Source organism: Saimiri boliviensis, chromosome 10 (genome assembly GCF_048565385.1).
Source record: "Saimiri boliviensis isolate mSaiBol1 chromosome 10, mSaiBol1.pri, whole genome shotgun sequence".
Classification (NCBI taxonomy): domain Eukaryota; kingdom Metazoa; phylum Chordata; class Mammalia; order Primates; family Cebidae; genus Saimiri; species Saimiri boliviensis.
This window is the reverse complement of record NC_133458.1, coordinates 94,191,955-94,214,083: the sequence shown is the minus strand read 5'-3', so window position 1 is coordinate 94,214,083 and position 22,129 is coordinate 94,191,955. Positions and strand designations below refer to the sequence as shown.

General features: G+C 37.9%; 2 protein-coding genes across 14 annotated transcripts in view; one reads left to right on the top strand and one right to left on the bottom strand.

Annotated features, from left to right (window-relative positions):
• The window catches only part of TAX1BP1 (Tax1 binding protein 1), a 103,887-nt gene extending 92,673 nt beyond the window's left edge, over positions 1-11,214 (bottom strand). For 9 of the 13 annotated variants that reach the window (XM_074379638.1, XM_074379640.1, XM_074379644.1 and 6 more), the window contains exons 1-2: positions 11,069-11,213; positions 3,926-4,094 (exon numbers count right to left, since the gene is read on the bottom strand). In XM_074379638.1, the coding sequence (XP_074235739.1) occupies positions 3,926-4,087 (162 nt within the window). In that variant the 5' untranslated portion in view covers positions 4,088-4,094; positions 11,069-11,213. Of the gene's footprint in view, positions 1-3,925; positions 4,095-11,068 lie in introns of all 13 variants that reach the window. The other 4 variants (XM_074379639.1, XM_074379641.1, XM_039473085.2 and 1 more) reach the window with 2 other exon arrangements.
• A 70-nt stretch (positions 11,215-11,284) lies between these two features.
• Positions 11,285-22,129, top strand: part of HIBADH (3-hydroxyisobutyrate dehydrogenase) — a 215,522-nt gene continuing 204,677 nt past the window's right edge. Inside the window, exons 1-2 of the mRNA XM_074379645.1 lie at positions 11,285-11,342; positions 17,361-17,470. The gene's annotated coding sequence lies outside the window, so the exon portion shown is untranslated. The remainder of the gene's footprint in view (positions 11,343-17,360; positions 17,471-22,129) is intronic.

The window sequence follows — 22,129 nt, the reverse complement described above, 5'->3', positions numbered from 1 at the left end:
ACTAAAAGGAAGAAAAACCTCCAACCTGGTCTATATCCCTTGTTTGGCTTCACTCATTTCCCTACCCAACCTGGACTTCACTATCAGTCAATCATTTTAATAATGTACTCAAAACCACCACAGTATCCTTTGTTCTCGTAACTAACTTCTCATTCCCACCCTTTATCAAAACACAATTTGAATGACATCCACTGTTGGCACTCTTCACACAATTCCAGATGCCGAATCTCTCTGGAGAAAGTCATAAAATTGCTGCTTAGTAATCTTCTGGTTGACCTAATCCAATTCCCTATGATATTTCCACAGCAGCAAGGCCAATTCTCCATATTCAAGCCCTCCCCAGCTTGTAACACAGGACATTGCTCCCCCTTACTTAGATGCCACAGAACAAGTGCCAGTCCTAATTCAACTGACTACTGACATCTACTATGAATTCTGCTTATGGATTACTACACACAACTTATTTCCTTCTCAACTTTAGGCTTTCATTATCTTACATAGAAAATTAGGATGTCTGAATGTTCTCCTTACCTCCTTTCTCTCTGAATTCCAATTTATCTTAGCACTGTAAGAGTAAGCTTCACTTCTAAACTTTATTACTCCTTACTTAAAAACTGTCCCTCAAATATTAAAACAAACTAAAACATGATCCAAACTAACTTTTCCCATTCATTTTCTAAAACTGGTGTCTGCAGCTGGGCATAATGGTCCATTGTAATCCCAGTACTTATGTAGGCCGAGGCGTGTGGATCACTTGCGCCTAGCAGTTTGAGACCAGCCCGAGCAACACTGCAAAACCCAGTCTCTACAAAAAATAATCATAATAAATTTTTAACTGATAGCTGTCAGTTAAAAATAGGCAAATCAAATTCCTTAACACCTTTTCAAGCATACCATTTTCCCATCTTCATTCCTTCTCCCTTACAATTGCTACCCAGGCACTCTCTTCCTGCCTGCTTGTCAATATGGTGTCTATCAAAATCATTCTAGAGGGCAATTTGCAATACACATGAAGTGCTTAAAAACATGCAATGCCATAAACATGGTGATTCTTCTTCCAATAACTTACCCTATTAAACAAGCAGACAAAATAAAGATAGGTAGAGATCTTTATCAAGTATTATTTAATAAGCATTTAGCAACAATGTGAATTCCAATAGTAAGGAACTGGTTCAATGACTAGATATACACACTATGATGCATCAGTAATATGTGTGCATATATTATACACACATTATGTATGTGTATAATTATTTATTTTATTACATGTAGCTTCATACCAATTCTTAACAATGGTTAACATTAGGTAAGAGTGTTAAGCATGACTATTTTCTTCCTTGAGCTTTCCGGTATTACCTGAAATTTTTATTACATGCTTGAACTTCCTATTGAGTTTTAAAGTTTTATTCTGGCAAAAAATATGGAAAGAGTAGTAAACACAAGATTTTTTTGTTGTTGTTGAGAGAAAACTTACAGCCCTTGAAGTGCACAAGGAAAGAAGTATAGTTTAGTACTACCAAAGCATAAAAGCAGCAGCAGGAATGCCTAAAAATGAAGCTAGAAATTAAATCTTATGCAGAAGCCCTATATGGCTCTAGGTTAGTTGGTCTTGGCATTATTCTACAGATGATGAAGAACCAATGAAGAGTTTCAAACAAGAGAAAGACATGTTCAGATTTCTATTTCATAGCTTATAAACAGCAGTTAAAAAACAAAGGTAAGAAGACAAGAATGAAAGTGGGCAAAACAGGTGATCTATTGCAATAGTCTTGGTAAAAAAAATATGGAAGGCATGAACTAGATCAGTGATATTAAGGATTTAGAAATATGTAAGCAATAAAATGGTTAGAAAGGATGTTTGGATTTGAAGGGAAAGTCACAGGCTTTTGGCTTCTAAAAAATGAAAAAAATACAAGAAATAAACAGTCTATAGGAAAAAGTTGTTAATTCATCTTCTTGAAATATAATTTTTCAAATAACTTACACATATACAAAGACTTCTCACTACCCTTTAGAAGAAAGTCTATAAACCAACACTGAAGGTCTTCCACAGACAGAATGAAACTTATCTCCAATCTCATCTCCTACAACCTCCGTAACTGAAGCTTATACTCTAAACTGACTTACTCATTCTCATGAATATTCCTACCTCTGAGTCTCTACTTATTCAGATTCAGTATCCCTATCCGAAATGATTGAGACCAGAAGTGCTTTCGATTTATAAATTTGTCAGATTTTGGAATATTTACATTATACCTACTGGTTAAGCATCCCAAATCCAAAATATAAAATGTTCCAATGAGCATTTCCTTTGCATTTCCTCAGCATTCAAAAAGTTTTAGATTTTAAAGCATTTCAGATTTCAGATTTTCAGATTTAGGATGTTCACCTTGTACCATTTTCTTACTGGAAATGGCCTTCTTTTTCCTCAATCACATTTCTGTTTTCTTCCTCTCTGCACTGTTACTACAGAAAACACCAGTTCTCAATCAGTATCTTTCACTTGATACCTGTATCTCTCATAAAAATCAAAACTACTACTGAGGCCAGGTGTGGTGGCTCACACTTTGGGAACAGGACAGGACTGTAATCCCAGCACTTTGGAAGGCTGGGACAGGAAGATCACTTGAGCCTAGGAAGTTAAAACCAGCCTAGGAAACAGAGTGAGACCCTGTCTCTACAAAAAGTTTAAAAATTAGCCAGGTGTGGTGGTGTGTCTATAATCCCAGCTATTTGAAAAGCTGAGGGAGAAGGATCACTTGAGCCTAGGAGGTCAGGTTGCAGTAAGCCACAATCCCACCACTGCACTCCAGCCTGAGTGACAGAATAAGACCTCATCTCAAAAAATAAGAAATACAATTTAAAAACTACTACTGATTTCATAAAATTGTTACAATGAATGTTTCCATTTTAGGATTTGACAAGCCTAAAAAGCTGACACAAAAACAGTAAATAACTATTATGTTCTACTCAGAAACATCAAGAAATGAGGAATTCAAAGAAAGGAACTAAAAGTCATCAAATGCCAAAACTTTGGTCCAAATGTTTTTCTGCCTTCCTATCAGGCTGGACTTTTACTTCTAGATACTTCCAATATGCCTAATTTCTAGCAGCTATTCATTTCTTTCTTCTTTGTGTTTGACTTTATACAGATTAGATAATCAAAATTTCAAAAAACCACAACTAAAATAAACTGATTCTGAGGAAGACTATAGAATAACACAGGAGAAAAGTGAATGTGTTTTACTGTTTGGACATTCGTAACATTATTTTCACTGCTCAGAGGACACTCTTATGTTTTAGTTTTCCACTACATTCTGAAAAGTTAAAATTGCCAGAAAATGTCCTGCACAGCCAAGCGTACCACTGTAATTATCATCTTGATGTTCAAGGAAGTATTATACAAAATCACTGGTAAAATATAAGAACTGGGACTCCTCCCATCAAGGGGTTTATTATTCAGGCACGTTAAACAGAATACTCTTCTGAAACTGTGTAATACACTCTGAACAATATTTAAGCCAATGCAGGACAATAGAAGGGATAATAACATGGCTGTTAAGCTGTATAAAATTTATTTCAAATGACTGGAAAAAGAAAAAACAGTAAATAATACAGGAACCCAAAGAAAAAAAATTTTTTTTTAGGAAATGAATGGAGAAAATAGGAAAAAAAAGATTCTGAAAAAATTTTCATAAATCCCTGAGTGAAGGTAAACTTTTTGAACACAGAGAGGAAAATCTGGTGAAATGGAGTTCCCAATATTCATTTTATCTACTCCCCACTGTTAAATATTTCATGGTGCTATTTACAAAAATGAATCACAATGCAGTCAAGACAAGAGCAGTACAAGCTACTTATCAATCTGTTTTAAAATAAAATTAAAAGTGTTTACATGGAGAACATATTCAGAAAGTTTTCTTACCTTGAATATACCAACCCAATCTTTTGGATGTGGATGAATATATGGAGTTAAGGTGTAATGACATTCCAGATGTGCATTAGGAAGATAACTCTTGGCCACATTTTGAAAGATAACATGGGCAAAGTTGGAAGTCTGCAATGGGACTTCTTGAAAGGATGTCATTGTGAATCTGAAACAAGTAATTCATAAAAGTTAAATTATACCAACTAAGAATAAAAATACTTAATATTTAATATAAATTTCATGAATATTTACATGTCATAATTTTTAAAATATATACTTTTTAAATACTGGAACTTCTTAAAATTATGATTAAATTAAAAAATACAGACGAACTGTAAAATAATTAAAGTCCATATGGCTCAGCAAGTTATATGGGCATTTAAAAGTTTAAAAACCAAAACCAAAAATTCACCTCTCCTGAAAAGCCTAGCCCTCCTGCTTCTATTCCAATCAAAAGCAAATGAACCAGAGATGTTTTCATGCACATGCTGCCAATATAAACCTGCTGGCTCCTAATAACAGACACTAAGAAACAGAAACAAGAATAGTTAAGTCAGTATTTTATTAGCTATGGGTCAATTAACTTTTCCTTTCTATGTAGAACCCTTGAGCTTCATCATTTTCCTTCCTAACCTAGCCCATCCCATTCATCTCTTCCCCTCTCCCTAGGTTTTTGGGGTCCTATAATAAAACCTGATGCTAGCATCTCTGTGCCTGCATTTCTGCCCTATGTCATAATCCCCTGACCAGCATTTCTCAACCCGGGTTACACATTAGAATCATCAGGGGCCTTTAAAAAAAAAAAAAAAAAAAGAGATGACAATGACTTTCTGGGAGTGGGACCTGGACATGTGTGCACATGTGCCTGTGTGTGTGGGTGTGCACATGAATATACATATCCTTGCCCCTCAACCTCCCCAAGTAATCTCAATCCTGTATGCACACCAAAAACAGAACCACTATCCAACAACTTAGTCTCTACTACTACCTCTCATTTATTTCCACAGATCCCAGACCCAGTCTGTCTTCTTGGGCTTCTGGTACAAGCTTGTTCAATTCTCTCAAACCATGTAAAACATTAGCGGGTCTACTTGAAATGGCTCAGCGTATTTGTTCTTCTCTAACTATTACAAACCTACCATTTCATTCTAGGTACAATGATCCTACCTTGACTTCTAGTATTAACATGCCCTTTCCACATGTTTACTGATTAAAATAAACTTACATTTAAAAATAAAAGTGTAATGTTAATGAAATACATACCGGTGAAAATATATTAGAGATTCATGAACGCTCACTTGGCTTAGTAAACACCAAGCATTGGATACCAGATGAATGGTGAGAGTAGATTATAAAAATTGCAAGATCTAAATGTTTTCCCTATTTTGTGCTCTACTTTTGAGAAAACAGAAACAAATGAGGATTTACACAAAAACCAATCTGCAGAGTCTGTCACAGGCTCAATGCAATGACTAATTCTACAGTACACATAAGAAACTATGACTGACCTGACTGTACTTGCTGGAGTCATTAAAACAGGCATCTCTATAATAATAGGGAAAACTGGAGCAAGACTTTTGCTAATCAAATTAATTTAATTTACTTCACAAATCAATGAAATTTCTACAGAGCAAGCACAGCAACAAGGCTCTACTCATATTTTAGCCATTAGTAAGAAAGCTCATTGCTAAGATGATCTAAAAAACCATGCTTTTAACCAGGCGTCCCCAAACTTTTTACACAGGGGGCCAGTTCACTGTCCCTCAGACCATTGGAGGGCCGCCACATACTGTGCTCTCTCACTGACCACCAATGAAAGAGGTGCCCCTTCCTGAAATATGGTGGGGGGGCCGGATAAATGGCCTCAGGGGGCCGCATGCGGCCCGCAGGCCATAGTTTGGGGATGCCTGCTTTTAACTGTTTTGCTGATCTGTTTGAAATACTAAGGCAAATTTTTTAAGTTTTGTAATAATAAGCACTTTAAAATATATCAACTTTCTTCTTGTGTCCCCTCTGCTTCTGTTATGGCCAAAGTCCTGCTTTACTGACTATAATGGACATCCCAAAAACATGTCAATCATGAACCTGGAAACCACTGCAGAATATCAGGCTAGGTTGTCAGCCTCTCCCTACCTGATGTTTGCAAGGATTCCAAGGTAAAGAGTATACTCAGTAGCAATTCTTCTTTACCTCTGCACTAATAAAAGGACTTTACTACCAGCAATCATATTTCATGGAAAGACTTAACTGTGAATACTCTCCACCTGGTAACCTAAAGCCATCAGAAAAATGGAAAGGTAGCATTTACAAACACTAGAGAACTCTGCCTAAAATAACTTAAGAGTTCTATTATTTTGTTTCTTTGCATTGTCTCAGCTAATTTGGGTTCCCATGGAGGAATCAAGATACTAATGAAGTCATTAATGATCATCTCTTTTCAAGTAAGTGGCTTCACAAAGGGAAAAAAAACCACCAATAACAGTTCTTAAAAAGACACCAACCAACAAAATAAACTATAGCTAAATCAGCTGAATCAACATCCATTAAATACAGCTACCAAAACCGAAATAAGGCAGTAAGTAATATTTTTCTATTAAGAGAGTGAATAGTCATGCTTCCTTTGAGGAAGACATTCAGTAAGAAGAAAATAAACTAGCTTAGAATATACATCCCATGCCGGGCGCGGTGGCTCAAGCCTGTAATCCCAGCACTTTGGGAGGCCGAGGCGGGTGGATCACGAGGTCAAGAGATCGAGACCAGCCTGGTCAACATGGTGAAACCCCGTCTCTACTAAAAATACAAAAAAATTAGCTGGGCATGGTGGCGTGTGCCTGTAATCCCAGCTACTCAGGAGGCTGAGGCAGGAGAATTGCCTGAACCCAGGAGGCGGAGGTTGCCGTGAGCCGAGATCGTGCCATTGCACTCCAGCCTGGGTTAACAAGAGCGAAACTCCGTCTCAAAAAAAAAAAAAAAAAAAAAGAATATACATCCCATGTTTTTAATCAAAAGCTGATTAAGGGTAACACTTTTTTCTTAAAATTTAATAAGCCATTTCCTAAAAGTAAATTAAACCAACAAAGCTGTAACTATTTTTTTTTTTTATAAAACAAGGCAACAGTGTTTCAACTTTTGTTAACCTCAGTTATAACAGTTTTTTTTGTTTTTTTTTTTTCCTACAATCCAACCTTACACTTTTAGTTCCAGGAACTCAAGAAGTATACATTATAGAGTTAATAGTCTTATAAGGGATGTGTGTAAAAAGAAGATTTAAGGACTTTAAATTTTATGTCAATTTATAGTTTGAATTTTTACAAGTATATATAAATATATTATTTTGTTTTAAATAGCCCTATTAACAAGAAATTCCATTTTTAAACCCTATCCCAAATTTTACATTTTTAATATAAAACACTAGTATTTCATTTTAAATATAGTATTCACAATGTTTATAAGTCTGAAAAGTAAAATAATTTGTGATTATCCTATTAATAGCCTTCAATAATGTCTCTCCAACACTCCAATCTTTTAAAAATTTCATTGCTACAATTATAGAAATATTTTACAAAACTTATTCTAGTACCTTGTCACTTTTTACTCTTATTATAGTATAGCTACCAATCATTTAAAAAGTTTACATGGATGAATGTAATCTAAATATAATCATGTCATTAACCCATTTTAAATTTCTGATTCCCACATAGTTTCTCTGATTCACTCCTCCTACGGATAATACACTGAAGAGATAGGCAAGCTTATAAAAATGTTGGAATTCACTAAGAGTGTCAAGGTCGCACGGGAGTGGAGAAATAATATGCAAAGTCACTGCATCACCTTGTGGTAATGCCTGGGAAGTGTAGCTTCACTAATACCCTGAGAAAACGTACAAACCTCTCAGTTGGAGAGAGGTACAGTCCCTACACAAAAAGGAAAGTAGAAGCAAGCAGCTTTACCATGCCAAATTCTGATTGTCCTTCTCTAAACTGCATCTCCACCAACAGGATTATAATAAGTTGGCAAACCAAGGGTAAGTAAAAAACGTCCAATCAACAATTAAGGGGCCAGACACATTTGGCTGGGAAGCAAAGTCAAAAATGCACACACATGCTGACTACAGTGCCCTCTTCCAGGTTTCCTACATTCCCTAAAGTTCTAATGCCTCTAGAATTCCTTTATGTGTGTTATGCTGTAAACTGTATATTATAAAGTCTTCGGTCTAAATTCCAATTGTATTATTTTGGGAATGGATTAATGTCTTTAAAAATGTTAATACATAGTGAGCACTCAGTTATGTATATAGCTAAGATAAACATGGGGTCCAGGTGGGAAGCGTCTCAATGTTACCTTTACTTAATTCTCTTGGAACTTTTTCAATTCCAAAACAGATTTGACTTTTGTGGTAGTATTTTTCCAGTGGTTCCCAATACTTGTTTTATTTTAGCACAAAAATGTAAGCCTTAGTGTACTAATAAACAGACCATAGTAAGAACTTCTGTACATTAAACACATGAAGCCAAATTAAGCTTTTTAATTTAGATAACTATATAGTTTGCCAGTCCTAACAATTAGAATTAAAAAAAAAAAAGGTAATTTTGTTATGTGTGATAATATACTTATGGTGATTGTATGTTTTTTTTAAAGTCCTTACCAGTTAAAGATGCTAAGCTAAATGTAAGTGAAATGTCTTGATGTCTAAGAGTTGCTTTGAAAACTCCAAGAGGAAAAAAAATAAATGTGAGAAGAGGTAATAAAACAAGATTAGTAAAATGCTGGTTCATTTTACTGTTCATTCTCCTTTTGTGTATGTTTGAAAATTTCCTTAATAGTAAAACCAAAGCAAATAATGAAATGAAACGGATTAGGAATACTCTACTTATGACCCACTGCAGCTTAAAAACTGCATTTTAGAGTATGACACTTTTTACTCTTAGAAGTTTTATAATTCAGGTAACGGTTGACAAAGTTGCTGAAAGTTTTTCACAACCTCAGCTAAAAAATCTTTAGAATTATCTCCAAACTTTAGTCCTATAGGACAAACATATGAAAGGAAAAAAAAAATCCAGCAAATAGTTTCCAATTATTCATACTGTGGCTCAAAGAAAGACTAAAAATTATCAACAGGAGGGAGTGGTTTATAAAAAAAAAAAAAAAAACAAACCCAACCAACTATAAACAGACCTCTGCTCCCGAAAAATGTTATCAGCATTCTTTCTAGGAGGCAGAAGCAAAAGCCCCAGTCTATTAATTTGCACCCTTGCCAATATCCCTATTTCCAGAACCCTTTACACCTGAGTGCCACGACATTCTGCCCAGGTGTCACTCACCCACACCACTTTAATTTACTTTTTAGACTTTATAAGTTGGTTCCTAAAATGCTATGATCTTGGCCCATATATTTTAGGGTAAAGTTTTACCTTCTTCTAAAGGTTTATTTGGGGCAAAATAAGCTTTAAAAAGACAGAAATGTATAAAGCCCAGATTTTACATATCCAATGAAGTATACAAGGAGCGTCATTGGGATCTTTAAGTATTTTAACATCATTAAAAAGGATAAAATTTTGAATTCCAAAATGTTATCTTTGTTATGGAAAAGGTATTTACTGGTTAACTGGATAAACGTGGCTACAGTGAGAACTGTAAACAGGGCTCTACAATTTAAGAACGTGATGAATCGGCCGTTGTGGCTCCCGCCTGTAATCCCAGCACTTTGGGAGGACGAAGCGGCCGGATCGCCAGTCAGGGGTTCGAGACCAGAGTCACCAACATAGTGAAACCCCGTCTCTACTAAAAATACAAAAATTAGCCGGGCGTGGTGGTGCGCGCCAGCTACTTACGAGGCTGAGGCAGGAGAATCGCTTGAACCCGGGAGGGAGAGGTTGCAGTGAGCAGAGATAGCGCCACTGCACTCCAACCTGGGCGACAGACTCAAACAAAACAAAAACAGAACGTGATGACTAAAAAGCAAAAACTACAACAAGATATTCTTTATAGCTGAGCAGTTTGGGGGGGGGGGGAACTCATCAGAAGTCGTCATCATCAAACAACCCTTCAAGAAACCAAGTTTAACCTTGAAAAGAACAGAACGAAGGAGAAAGGCTGTCCTCAGCTCCTTCCCTAAACCCGAAAAGCACTTTGAGGAGAATCAACCCACTTTTAGTTTCTATTCAAATGATCTCTTTAAATGCTTTTGGAATTGAGCACCAAAATTATAACTAGTAATTGTTCGTGCACAGCTCGTAGAAATTTTAACAGTAGCAGAATGCAAACAGTTGAAAAATTAAGATTGATTTCCCCATCTAAATCCTAACAATAGCAATTCATAACCACTGTGTGAAACCGAAAATCTAAGTATGTCTAAAGTCAAACGCCAGTGTTTCTTAACAAAACTTTTACCAAGAAGGTGTGAACACACACACACACGCTAAGCTCTATTTTTTTACTAAGGTGTACACACACGCGCGTGCACGTTAAACTCTAGCCCCGGAGCGCAGATTGGTCGGGAATGGTCTACACCTGGCGAACCTGCGGGGTGTTGGGGCGGGATGGGGAATGGATTCCAGGTGAAGCAGGCGAGCAGCCAGAACAGCCAACTCCGCCCTCGGTGCAGGGAGTCTCCGCCCCCTTCGCCACCGGCGACTCAAACCAAAACAGCTGGGTTTCTCTCCGCAAAGACGAACCCGAGCGTCCTTCCCGGACGCGACCTACGTGTTTTCTCAGCCTACTGCGACAGTAGCGCGCACACACTGCCCTCAAAACAGCCACCCCAGAGTTGAGCCTTAGACACCACAAGCTTTTTCTTCGGGGGTCGCCAGCGTCACTCGTCCCCAGCCAAAGGGCCCCTGTCCCACACGCCTCCCCCAAATCGCGAAGGCCTGTCCCGCGGGCCTCCCACCGAGTGGGGCGGCCACCCGTTGCTATTCCAAAACTTCAGGACTGATCCAAGTCGCCCACACCCCGTCACAATCGCAGTCCGGAAGGGAAGGTTAGTCCTCGAGAAGAAAAGCCTCGTCACCACAGAGACCTCTCCCGAGACTGGCCAGGCCCCTACACTACAGGGGCTGAGGGCTGTAAGCACGAGCCCAAAAGGTCCAGCTGCGGTCCGCCCTGCACAAGGCGCTGGAGTGGACCGGGGAGGCCCCTTACCCAGTGGAAGGACTCCCGGACCGAGTGAGAAAGTTAGACAGGTTTCCGATCCTGATCCGCCATCAGCCGCCGAACCTCTTCCGCCACTATCGCCTGCCTCCGCAGACCGGCTACACCTCCCCTCGCAGCCGACAGCCGGCGTTGCGTCACTTCCGCCCACAGGGCGGTCTCTTCCGCCTCCTGGCAGGTTCGCCCCGCCCATCAGCGACGACACGCCCCCAGCCCGCTCCGTGGCAGGACGCGAAGTCTGACCCAGGTGGTAGTCGTCCCAGGGGTAGGCTATTTCTCTCTTTCCTTCGCCCTTTCCATTTTCGCTCAGCGACTTAATCACAGCAAACAGTGCGTTTGGATTTACTTTTCTGATTTTATATTATTATTTTGACATACGAAATGGGGAAAAACACCGAGGTTTAAGTAACTCACCAGCCGTGTCTAAAGGGCAGCTAAGAGGTCCATAAACAGTACTGTGTCCCTGCCAGCATCTCAGTCGGCCTAAACCAACCCACGGATTTTATAGATAAGGAAATAACCAGAGAAGCATGGGAGTGACCACACGGCTAGGGCTGCAACCCACTGAACTCCAAGGCTGTCTCTCAACTCCTGACCCAGTCCTGTGCTTTTAAAAACTGCCAAGTTTTGTTCACCGAAACCCCAGGTTCTCCCAGGAGCCTTTCAGTTCTAATGCTCTCTGATTGTGTTTGCTCTCGCTCCAGCAGAGGCCTCTTTTCCACCCGCATTTCTGTGAGTTGCCTGTATCATTTTCCGTGTGTGATCTTTGTCCCCCGTTCTCCGTTATTTATAAAATCACTTTCGCCTGTTGTGTATGTTGCCTTCCTATTATTGGACATTCAGTTTGAATTGTAACTCCACAGAAGCAAGTATGTCCCATTCGAATTCATCAGATTCCTCTGTTGCCATAAAACCATGATAAAACTTGCAATAGCACCAGAAAGGATGTGTAAATTAGCATTAACTGTTGAAGCACATTCTAAATACAGAACATTCAAAATTATCTTTCATATACTTTCATCTTCCACGTATTTCAGATGACCTTAGCTTCGCTAATACAGGTTCTCAATATTTACAGACTGATTTGTTTCCTGTATATTGACATTTTTGAACTTGGTAACGGCTGGATATTATACTTGATCATAGAATTTCAAAAGAACCTTAACAGGTCATTCATTTAGTCCCTCTCCTTATTTTCCAGATGAAGAAATAGGTGTGAATAATGAACATTTCACTCGGGTTACTGGTAGCAACTTTCTACCAGTAGAAATAACCGTGTCCCTTAAGAAATGTAAACATAGCGTTGAACTTTATAACCACAATTTGTCTTAGATGTCACTCTTTGTATTTTTAAATCACATTCCTAATTACATGTAATAAATTTTTAATTACCACTAATTTTCGGTTAATGAAATCAGAAAAACAATCTGCTTAATAAAAACCATAATTGAAAGACATTTTCTTTTCCTTTTTTTTTTTTTGAAACGGAGTTTTGCTCTCATTGCCCAGGCTGGAATGCAGTGCCACGATCTTGGCTCACTGCAGCCTGTGCCTCCCAGGTTCCAGCCATTCCGGAGACTCAGACTCCCAGGTAGCTGGGATTACAGGAATGTGCCACCACCTCCAGCTAATTTTTGTATTTTAAGTAGAGACGGGTTTTGCCATGTTAGTCAGGCTAATCTCAAAAGACATTTTCAAAGGTATTTTTGCTTTGTTATTTTTAATAATTTCTTGAATTTTTAGACCTTATTTTCCCAGGAAGGTATTTGTTCTGGAATTTTAACTTGCTTCATTCATTTTAGTAATCAATTTTTAGACCACGTTTTTCCCACAAAGATAGACATCCTCTTCGTATTTAATTGAATTTCTGTTTTCTGTTTGTTTGTTTGCTTTTGTTTTGAGACAGAGTCTTGCTCTGTCATCCAGGTCAGAGCGCAGTGGCATGATCTCAGCTCACTGCAACCTCCACCTCCCAGTTTAAGCTATTCTTCTGCCTCAGCCTTCCCAGTAGCTGGGATAACAGGTGCCCGCTACCACGCGCAGCTAATTTTTGTATTTTTAGTAGAGTTGGGGCTTCTCCATGTTGGCCAGGCTGGTCTCGAACTCCTGACCTCAAGTGATCCACCTGCCTCAGACTCCCAAAGAGCTGGGATTACTAGCATGAGCCACTATGCCTGGATTTAATTGAATTTCTACAAATTAGCCTATTATATGTAAGGCAGTAGACTACAGCTAGAAGAGATTTGATTCACTTCCTTTAAATGAAATCTTTCTGCCAGATGGATTTCAGAATTCAGAATTTTTCAGACTTTAGAGAGGTGTGTTTTATGTGACATCTGGAGCAGCACCCATAGTCAACATTTTTTTCCAGAAAAATTATCAATGTCACACTAAGATAAATGAAGTGTATAGCCTCACTTCAGTTAAGATCAGGTTTTTCATGTCAGGTTCTGCAACTTTGCCCTTGGATTTAGGTCAAGTTTTAATGACAAATGAGTCAGGTCAAACAGGTTTTGCCACCAAATGTTAAGAAAACATTTGATTTTCAGACCTTTTTAGTTTTCACAATGGTGAATAAGGGATTGTAGATCTATTGAAAGAATTATTGGAAAGTAAATCAGTGAGTAACCCATGATTTTTCTGGAGCAACTACAGTTTCAAGTAGTTTCTAGGCAGTTGTCCTGTGTTTTGATTGGGAAAATATGCTGACTATATTTAAAAGACCTAGTTCTTTCATTAGAGGAATTTATGATAGCAAAGGGAAGAAAGAAATGAGCCCATGAAAATGTAGGCAACTAAAGTATAAATGAATAAGATCCATGTTCAGAGATGGGAGAAGGTACAGACTTGTGTTAGCAGTATACTTTTCAGGGAGGAGGCAGGCCTGGACTATCAAAGTTAGGTATGAGTTTGAGGAGGAGATGTAGGAGGAAGACTTTCCAGTCAGAATTTAAGAGCTTGGGCAAAGGAATCAGGAAGAAAATAATAATTTCCTCCAAAGTTCATGTATTTCCCATCATGTCATGTTGCTTCTTACTAAGAGCATTTTGTTCATTTACTATGTGCTCTGGGAAACAAAGAATCGAGCATGGTTTCTTCCCTGAAACTGCTTAAAATCTGTTCAAGATATTGCAGGATGGTATAGGTAAGTGTCAAATTTGCAGGAAATGGACTCTGAGAAATAAAGTAGAAAGATATACAGAATAATTAATTTTGAAATTAGCAAAGCTTTGTAAAAGAGATTGGTCTCGAAATTTCGAAACAGTAGTAAGATTTGAAAAGATGAAAGAAAGGCTTACATAGAATAATGTAGTTTAAAAGGCACAAATGGGACAATTATTGAGTGAAACATGGATTGAAAATTTTTTTAAAAGTTCAAATAGACGTGTTTTATTAGAAACATCATTACAGGTTGTAAAGCCAGGCCAATGAGTTGTTCTCCTTTCTTAGAACAGTGGTTTATGGTAGAATTTGTGTTAAAGATTCCTTTTGCTATAACTGATTCTTAATTTAAAAAACAAAAACAAACAAACAAAAAAAAAAACCACCTTTGCAAACCTCTGTTTTCAAAAAGAAAGCTTTTAAAGACAAGATTTGAATAATAGTAGGTTTTGGATAGGCAGAGAAAGAGAGGATTCCAAACACTCTAAAAAAGGGTTGTTTTCTCTTTCCCTATCTGTTAGATTTTATTGATATACTCATTGTTCTTTGTTTCCCAACCCAGATGCTGGTAAAAAAAAAAAAAAAAAAAAAAAAACCTTTGCTCCTTTGAGGTAGATAACATTCCATCTGGCTGTTATCTTCTAATCTCCTCGTTCCTCATTCAGTGAAGACTGTCACCTAGTACACAGTCTCCTTCGTTCTACTTGGATGAGATTAAAATGAAAAGGCCAACATCCCAGCATTTTAATTTCCTGACTCCCTCATCTCAAATACTCTCCTCCAGTCCACTCCAGATACCTATTTCTGTGGTCACACCTCGGACCTTGTCATCATCTTCAAAAGCAGGCCTCCTACTCTTTGACCACAACCTGCTATTCTTCTAACTTGCTCATTCAAATATGCCCAGCAGAACTATTTTTCAAACTCATCAGTATCTCAGTCCATTAAGCTTTCTTCTTTTAATACTTTCCTCAGGGCTGGGCGCGGTGGGTCACGCCTGTAATCCCAGCACTTTGGGAGGCCGAGGCCGGTGGATCACAAGGTCAAGAGATCGAGACCATCCTGGTCAACATGGTGAAACCCCGTCTCTACTAAAAATACAAAAAATTAGCTGGGCATGGTGGCGCGTGCCTGTAATCCCAGCTACTCAGGAGGCTGAGGCAGGAGAACTGCCTGAACCCAGGAGGCGGAGGTTGCGGTGAGCCGAGATCGCGCCATTGCACTCCAGCCTGGGTAACAAGAGCGAAACTCTGTCTCAAAAAAAAAAAAAAAAAAAAACTGCTTTCCTCAGTATCCAACTTACAGTCCATGGGCTATCATTTCATTAACATGACTTCCAATACCCGTAACTCCCTTGACTTCCTAACTTGCACATTAAGGACAATTTCCTATAAAAGTGTATTACAGACTTTGTGGTCATCACATGCTTTACCACTAAAGTTTATGTCTGGAAATACTAAGCAGAAACTTTCAAGTTAAAATTCAGTGTTTTGGGAAGTTTCTTGCCCTATCAAAAAGAGAAACTGCAATTTATGTTATTAAGAAACAGAGTCTGCAGAGGTTTATATTTCAGTAAGACCTTTGCCCCACTGGCTCCTAACAGTGTTCTTTATTCCTTGTGCAACTGAAAGGTCACTAGAATGTAAATATTCTCTAACCTCTCTTCCTCATGTTACTGAGAAGAGTAACAGCCAGAAAAGTACTTTGAATTCTTAAGGTACTTAGGCCAACAAGATTCTTCTCTCCCAATGTTTCTTATTAAATACCTGTATTTTGTGAGTTACTGTGTATCAATGATAATTAAAGTTAATAAAAATTATTTTAAGAAAATGTTATTAAGATAATCTTCAAATATTTAATTTTAATCAAGGCTAAATCAAAGTTTAGACTCAAATATGTTCTTATTTCACAGATCCCAACACCTCCTACATTCTCAGGAACTCTACATGGTCTCGTTTTTATATTCAAGCCCCCACCTCCACCGTATCTTTTCCATTGTCTTTTTAAACATGCTGAAGTCCCTTCAATTTTTAAAAACTTTCCCAGATCCTTATTTCCCTCCAGCTCCTATTGTCTTTTGGCTTCATGAGCAATCTCCTTGCTTCTAGAAAGAATTGTCTATATTATACTCCCTCATCTTCCATCTATTTCCAGCAAGTTCCAGAAGGCATATTTCTAGCAAGATGCAGAGGGCTGATTTCTAACAAGTTCCAGATAGTGGATGTCCAGCAAGTTCCAGATGGTAGACTTCTGGCAAGTTCCAGAAGGTGAATTTCCAGCAAATTTCACCAGCTCAGCAACACAAGACTTCTCTGTGAGACTTTTCTGTGGGTCTCTGTTCAGGGCCCACAGCCGTGCCCAATCCAGGGCCTCAGTGCCAGTCCTGAGAGGTGATCTTGCTTGGACACTCTTATCTCAGACCTAGGGGTAGTGTCTCTCATTGTATCTGCCATTCTTATATACTTTAGGGCTCCTTTTACTCCTGTTAGCCTTGTTACTCCAATCTCCTATTATAGTTAATAATTCTTCATATTAAACTTTTCTTGTTCATATTACTGTGTGGTTTCTGTCTACTAATTGGACCCAGACTGATACCACCACTCTATCGCTTCATTTAGCTGCATAGGTAGAGGCTGTTTTGTTTATTTTTCTTTCTTCCCTTGAAGTAATTGCTCAGAGTTCATTTAGTTCCAACCAAGTAGGGTTGCTGCCATGTAGGTCTTTGTTGTACTGCAATTTTCTGCTGCTCCTTGATGTTAATTATGATGCATAGGGGCTAGAATTTCTTTAGTAAGGTATAGTTTAGGTTGCAGAATTCAATGAATGATGATTTATTGCCATTTAACATTGGGTTTAATAGATGAAAGAAATGTCTTTATTCTCACAAGAGACCATGGGTAGGCTGATCCTGCCATGAGGACAAAAGGAAAAATGAAATTATTACTAGGTACTTATGCTGAGCATTTTTAGAAAGTAATTTGTAATACATTTTATTAGTTAATTGTGAAAATTGGCTTTTCGGATTACTTAGTGTGATACAGCAAGTTCTAAGACAAGTTGTGAGTAGACAAAATTCCCCTTCCTGAATCTTTCCTTTTCTACACTTTTTCCTCTTTTTCAGGTACCCTTCACAGGTTTAACAGCCCCCACCGGCACCAAGCAGTCTTAACTCCCAAGGAAAGCCAAGCTGGAATGAAGCGTGTTAAATAAAATATGAAATCTTCTAAAGAGGTAACCATTGTTAATAATTTTGTTGTGTTTTTCCAGATAGTTTTTTTTAACTTTTTATTATGAAATAATTATAGACTAACAGGAAGTGGCAAAAAAAAAAAAAATAGTAAAGGGAGTCTGCTGTACCCTTCCTCCAGTATCTGAGTTGAATTGTGTGCCCCAAAAAGATAAGCTCAAGTCCTAATCCTGACCTTTGAATGTCACCTGATCTAGGGTCATTTCAGATGTAATCAAGTGGAGATGAGGTCACACTGGATTAGGGTGGGCCCCAATCCAGTGGCTGGTATTCTTGTGAGAAGAGGGATATTTGGACACAAATACACAGAGAACACCACAGGACAACAGAGGCAGACACTGAAGTACTGTATGTGCAAGCACAGGAACACCAGGGATTTGATAGCAACCACTAGAAACTGGGGAAGAAGTCAGAAAGAATCCTCTTCTAGACTCTTCAAAGAGCATGGACATGTCAATACCTTGATTTCAGACTTCCAGCCTGCAGAACTAAGAGAGAACAGATTCCTATTATTTTGAGCTATTCAGTTTGTGATAATTTATTACAGCAGCCCTAGGAAACTAATATGCTCGGCTTCCTCCAATGGTAATAGTTAGTATAACTATAGTATAATATCAAAGCCAGAATATTGATATTAGTACTATACTGTTAACTAGACCACAGGCCCTGAACTCTGATTTTTTTAATCACACAAGTGCGCGCACGCACACACACACACACACACACACACATCTCTTGCTTTTTAAATTCTTTGTTCTCAGTTTACATAAAGTTTAGCCATTAGAAACATGACAAAGGTTTTTTTTTTAATACAGAGCACCTTCAAATTAAAAACAGAAAAAGACTAACCAATGGAAAAATTGATTAAAATATATAAATAGGCAATTCATAGAAGGAAATTTATAAAAAGTCAATGAACACATGAAAAGATGCTGAGCTAGACTAATGATCAGGGAAATAAAAATTAAATCACAAGGAAATGTTTTTCACCATTAAATTGATACAAGTGTAGAGATGGATCAGAGAGAGACACTTAAACTCAGAGAGATGGGATGTAAATTGCTTCAAAATTTTTTAGAAGACACTTTAGCATTATACATAAAATTTAAGGTGTTTGTACTATTTGACCAGCAATTGTACTTCCAGGATTCTTGGAAATACTTACGCATATGCAGAAAAAATATTTAATAGGACATATTACTTTGAATAGGGAAAAATTAGACAAGCTAAATGTTGATTAATGGGGGAATGGTTAGATTAATGGTGATATGCCCATATTATGCAGCCATCAAACAAATGAAGTAGACAATCACATATTGTAAGTGAATATGGAAAATAATAAACAATAGGTATTAGAGAAGCTGTGTTTAAAGAGTGTGTGCTCTAACTGAATTCATAATCTGGCTCTATCACTTACTAGTTCTGGAAACCTGGGTAGTTTAAATATTTACTTAACTTTTGGAATTTCAATTTCCTTATAGGAAAATTAGAGTGGTAATAATGTTAGTACCTGTCTTAGATGGTTGTGTTATCAGCAGTTAATGTGTTAGTTTACATAAACAATATTTCAAATTGGTATCTAGTACACAGCTATTATTCAGTAATAATAATGTTAACTATTACCATTATTGTTTATATAAAAATATATAAATATATTTTTTACCAGTACCTTATATATTCATATGTATTTATATCTGTCTGTATATATGGAAGGATACATATAAAATTGTGATGTTTTCTAGAAAGGGGTATACCTCTTTTTTTTTTCATATGTCTCCTATTTTTCTGAGAAGGAGTATAACTTTCATCTTCAGTAATACATACTTCCGTAGTTGACTTTTGCTGTTGTTCTTGGCCAAACAACATCTGAACCTCCTTGCTTTGGAAATCTCCCACCTTATGCAGCAGATTTTGTATTTCATTATAATTATCGGAAATGTAAGAAATGTGTTTTTTCATACTCTCTTGTTATCAGGGCCTAGGCTCCACTAGTTAGCTACTTACAGAATTCATTCTCACCCAGGAGAGGCAGTAGCTTGGTGGAAACTCTATCAGGTCTCCAGAGGGAGACATGGCAATAATTGTAGCATCAGTGTTAGCAGAACCAGCTGTGTGGACAGTGGGAGCAACGGGAGTAGTTCTTCGAAGGCCTGGTCCCCCACTATGATTTTCAAGCCTTCCCAGAGGATCTGTGAACTGTCCACCACCTGTTCAGTAAAAACTGTTTTCCTAGATAAGCCAGAGTTTGTTTCTTTACTAGACACTGCAAAAACTGATTTTTGAAATGAAAAGCCTTCCTAATTTTTTATTATGAATAATTTCAAGCATATAGAAAAGTTAAGGGCGGACGCAGTGTCTCACGCCTGTAATCCCAGCACTTTAAGAGGCCAAGGCAGGTGAATCACCTGAGGTCAGGAGTTTGAGACCAACCTGGCCAACATGGTGAAACCCATCTCTACTAAAAATATGAAAGTTAGCCAGACGTGGTGGCATGTGCCTGTAATCCCAGCTACTTGGAAGGCTGAGGCAGGAGAATCTCTTGAACCCAGGAGGTCAGGTGCACTACTGCACTCCATCTGGTCGACAGAGCAAGACTCCATCTCAAAAAAAAGAAAAGAAAAGTTAGAAGAACAGTAAAATGAGTAACTGCATATCATCCATCCAGATTCATTCAAGAATTAGTAATATTTTATATATTTGTCTTATGTGTATGTTTGTGTACTTTCTGAACATTTGAAAGTTAGTTGCAAACACCTAGGAAAATGAATAATTTCATAATATCTTCCTATAAATGAGCCATATTCAGAATTCGCCAAATGTCCCAAGAATTCCTTTTGTACCTATTTTTTTTTCAAGCCAAGGTCCAACAAAATACATTGTATTTGGTTATGTCTGCTCAGTCTCTTGTAATAAAAAATGTAATTGAAAAAAGGGCAATATATGGCCTTTGATCTTTTATTGTCTTCTACCTATTGACTGAGTAGGTAAATATAGGAACTAACAGTTACTTCTCACTAATCGAATGCCAGGCTTATATGAGGTGTTGGGCATATCAATATGAATAGGACAAGGTCCCTAACCTCAACGATATAGTCCCTCTAGAGGTGTTTCTCCAAATGCACACAGTTTGCCTGCCTCACTTTTACCCAACTTAAGGAACAGAAATGGACAGGGGATATTAGACTTAATCATGTTCTTGACCCAGAGCCACAGTATGGGGCAGGAGAGCTGAGCAGGGCTGAATGCAAACATCTAAGGAGTTATCTATCATCTACTTCTCTCTCTTTCTTTCTTTCTTTTTTCCTTCCTTCCTTCCTCCCTTCCTTCCTTCCTTTCTTTTCCTCTTTCTTTCCTTTCTTTCTCTCTCACTCTCTTTTTTTTTTTTGGAAATGGAGTCTCACTGTGTCGCTCAGGCTGGAGTGCAGTGGCGCAATCTCTACTCACTGCAACCTCTGCCTCCTGAGTTCAAGTGATTCTCCTGCCTTAGCCTCCTGAGTAGCTGGGATTACAGGCATGAGCCACCATACCCAGCTAATTTTTGTGTTTTTAGTGGAGATGGGGTTCCACCATGTTGGCCAGACTGGTCTGGAAGTCCTGGCCTCAAGTGATTCATCCCCTCTGCTTCCCAAAGTGCTGGGATTACAGGCGGAGCCACCAAGCCTGGCTCATCCACTACGTTCAAAGTCCATACAAACGCATGGCCATCAGGGACTGTCACAGGCTGATTCCAGTCTAACTGTCCAGCCACAACTCTCACCACTTCCTCTTACAGAACTCGAACTAGACCCACAGTTTCTAGAATATGCTTCATGTTTTCCCATCCCTACATCGTATGGAAATACTTTCCCCCACCTCTATCTTCAAACTCCTATCTATACTGCAAGGCCCAAGATATATGCCACAAGCTCGGTGCAAATGCTGTAGAATCTACTTCTAACTGAAGAAAGCTTTCCTTCTTTTGTGCTCTAGTTTGTGTATCTCTTATTTTGCTTATAAGTTTTATTTTATATTATTATATTGTGCTTTTTCCCTAAGTAACTCACTGAAGGCAAGAACTTTATTTTAGTACTTTCTTATACTACTCATCATGTAGTAGGTATTCAATTGGTTTTTGTGAATTTGATTATAACTAATCGTACAACTTTGAAAGTAATTAGAGAGTAACTTTAACAAAACACCAGGCATTAAAAAGAATTCTAAGGAAAATGAGATTCAAATGGCTGATACTGTAGACCAGGTCCGTTTCACATCAAACATTGCTTTCTCAGGAAACCCTTCTGAGATGTTCCCAAATTAAGGCATGTTTCTATTATAATCTTTCAGCACCACATACTTTATTCATAATTCATAATTATAAGCATTTTTGCTTATTTCATTAATATATTTAGCATTAGACAGAAGATTCTGTAAGGCAAAGAGTTGTATTTGGTTTTGTCTATTATAGCCCAGCACCAAAGTGAATGGCATCTCACAGTATGATTTTCAAATGTTTCATAAATATTTGTTAAATAAATTTATGAATAAATGAATGGAATTGTATAATCATGAATCATGATGCCCAAGAATCAAAACATTATAAAGGCCCAAGAATCAAAACATTATAAAGGAAAACACTAATAACTGTGTAAGAAATAGTCCCAGCA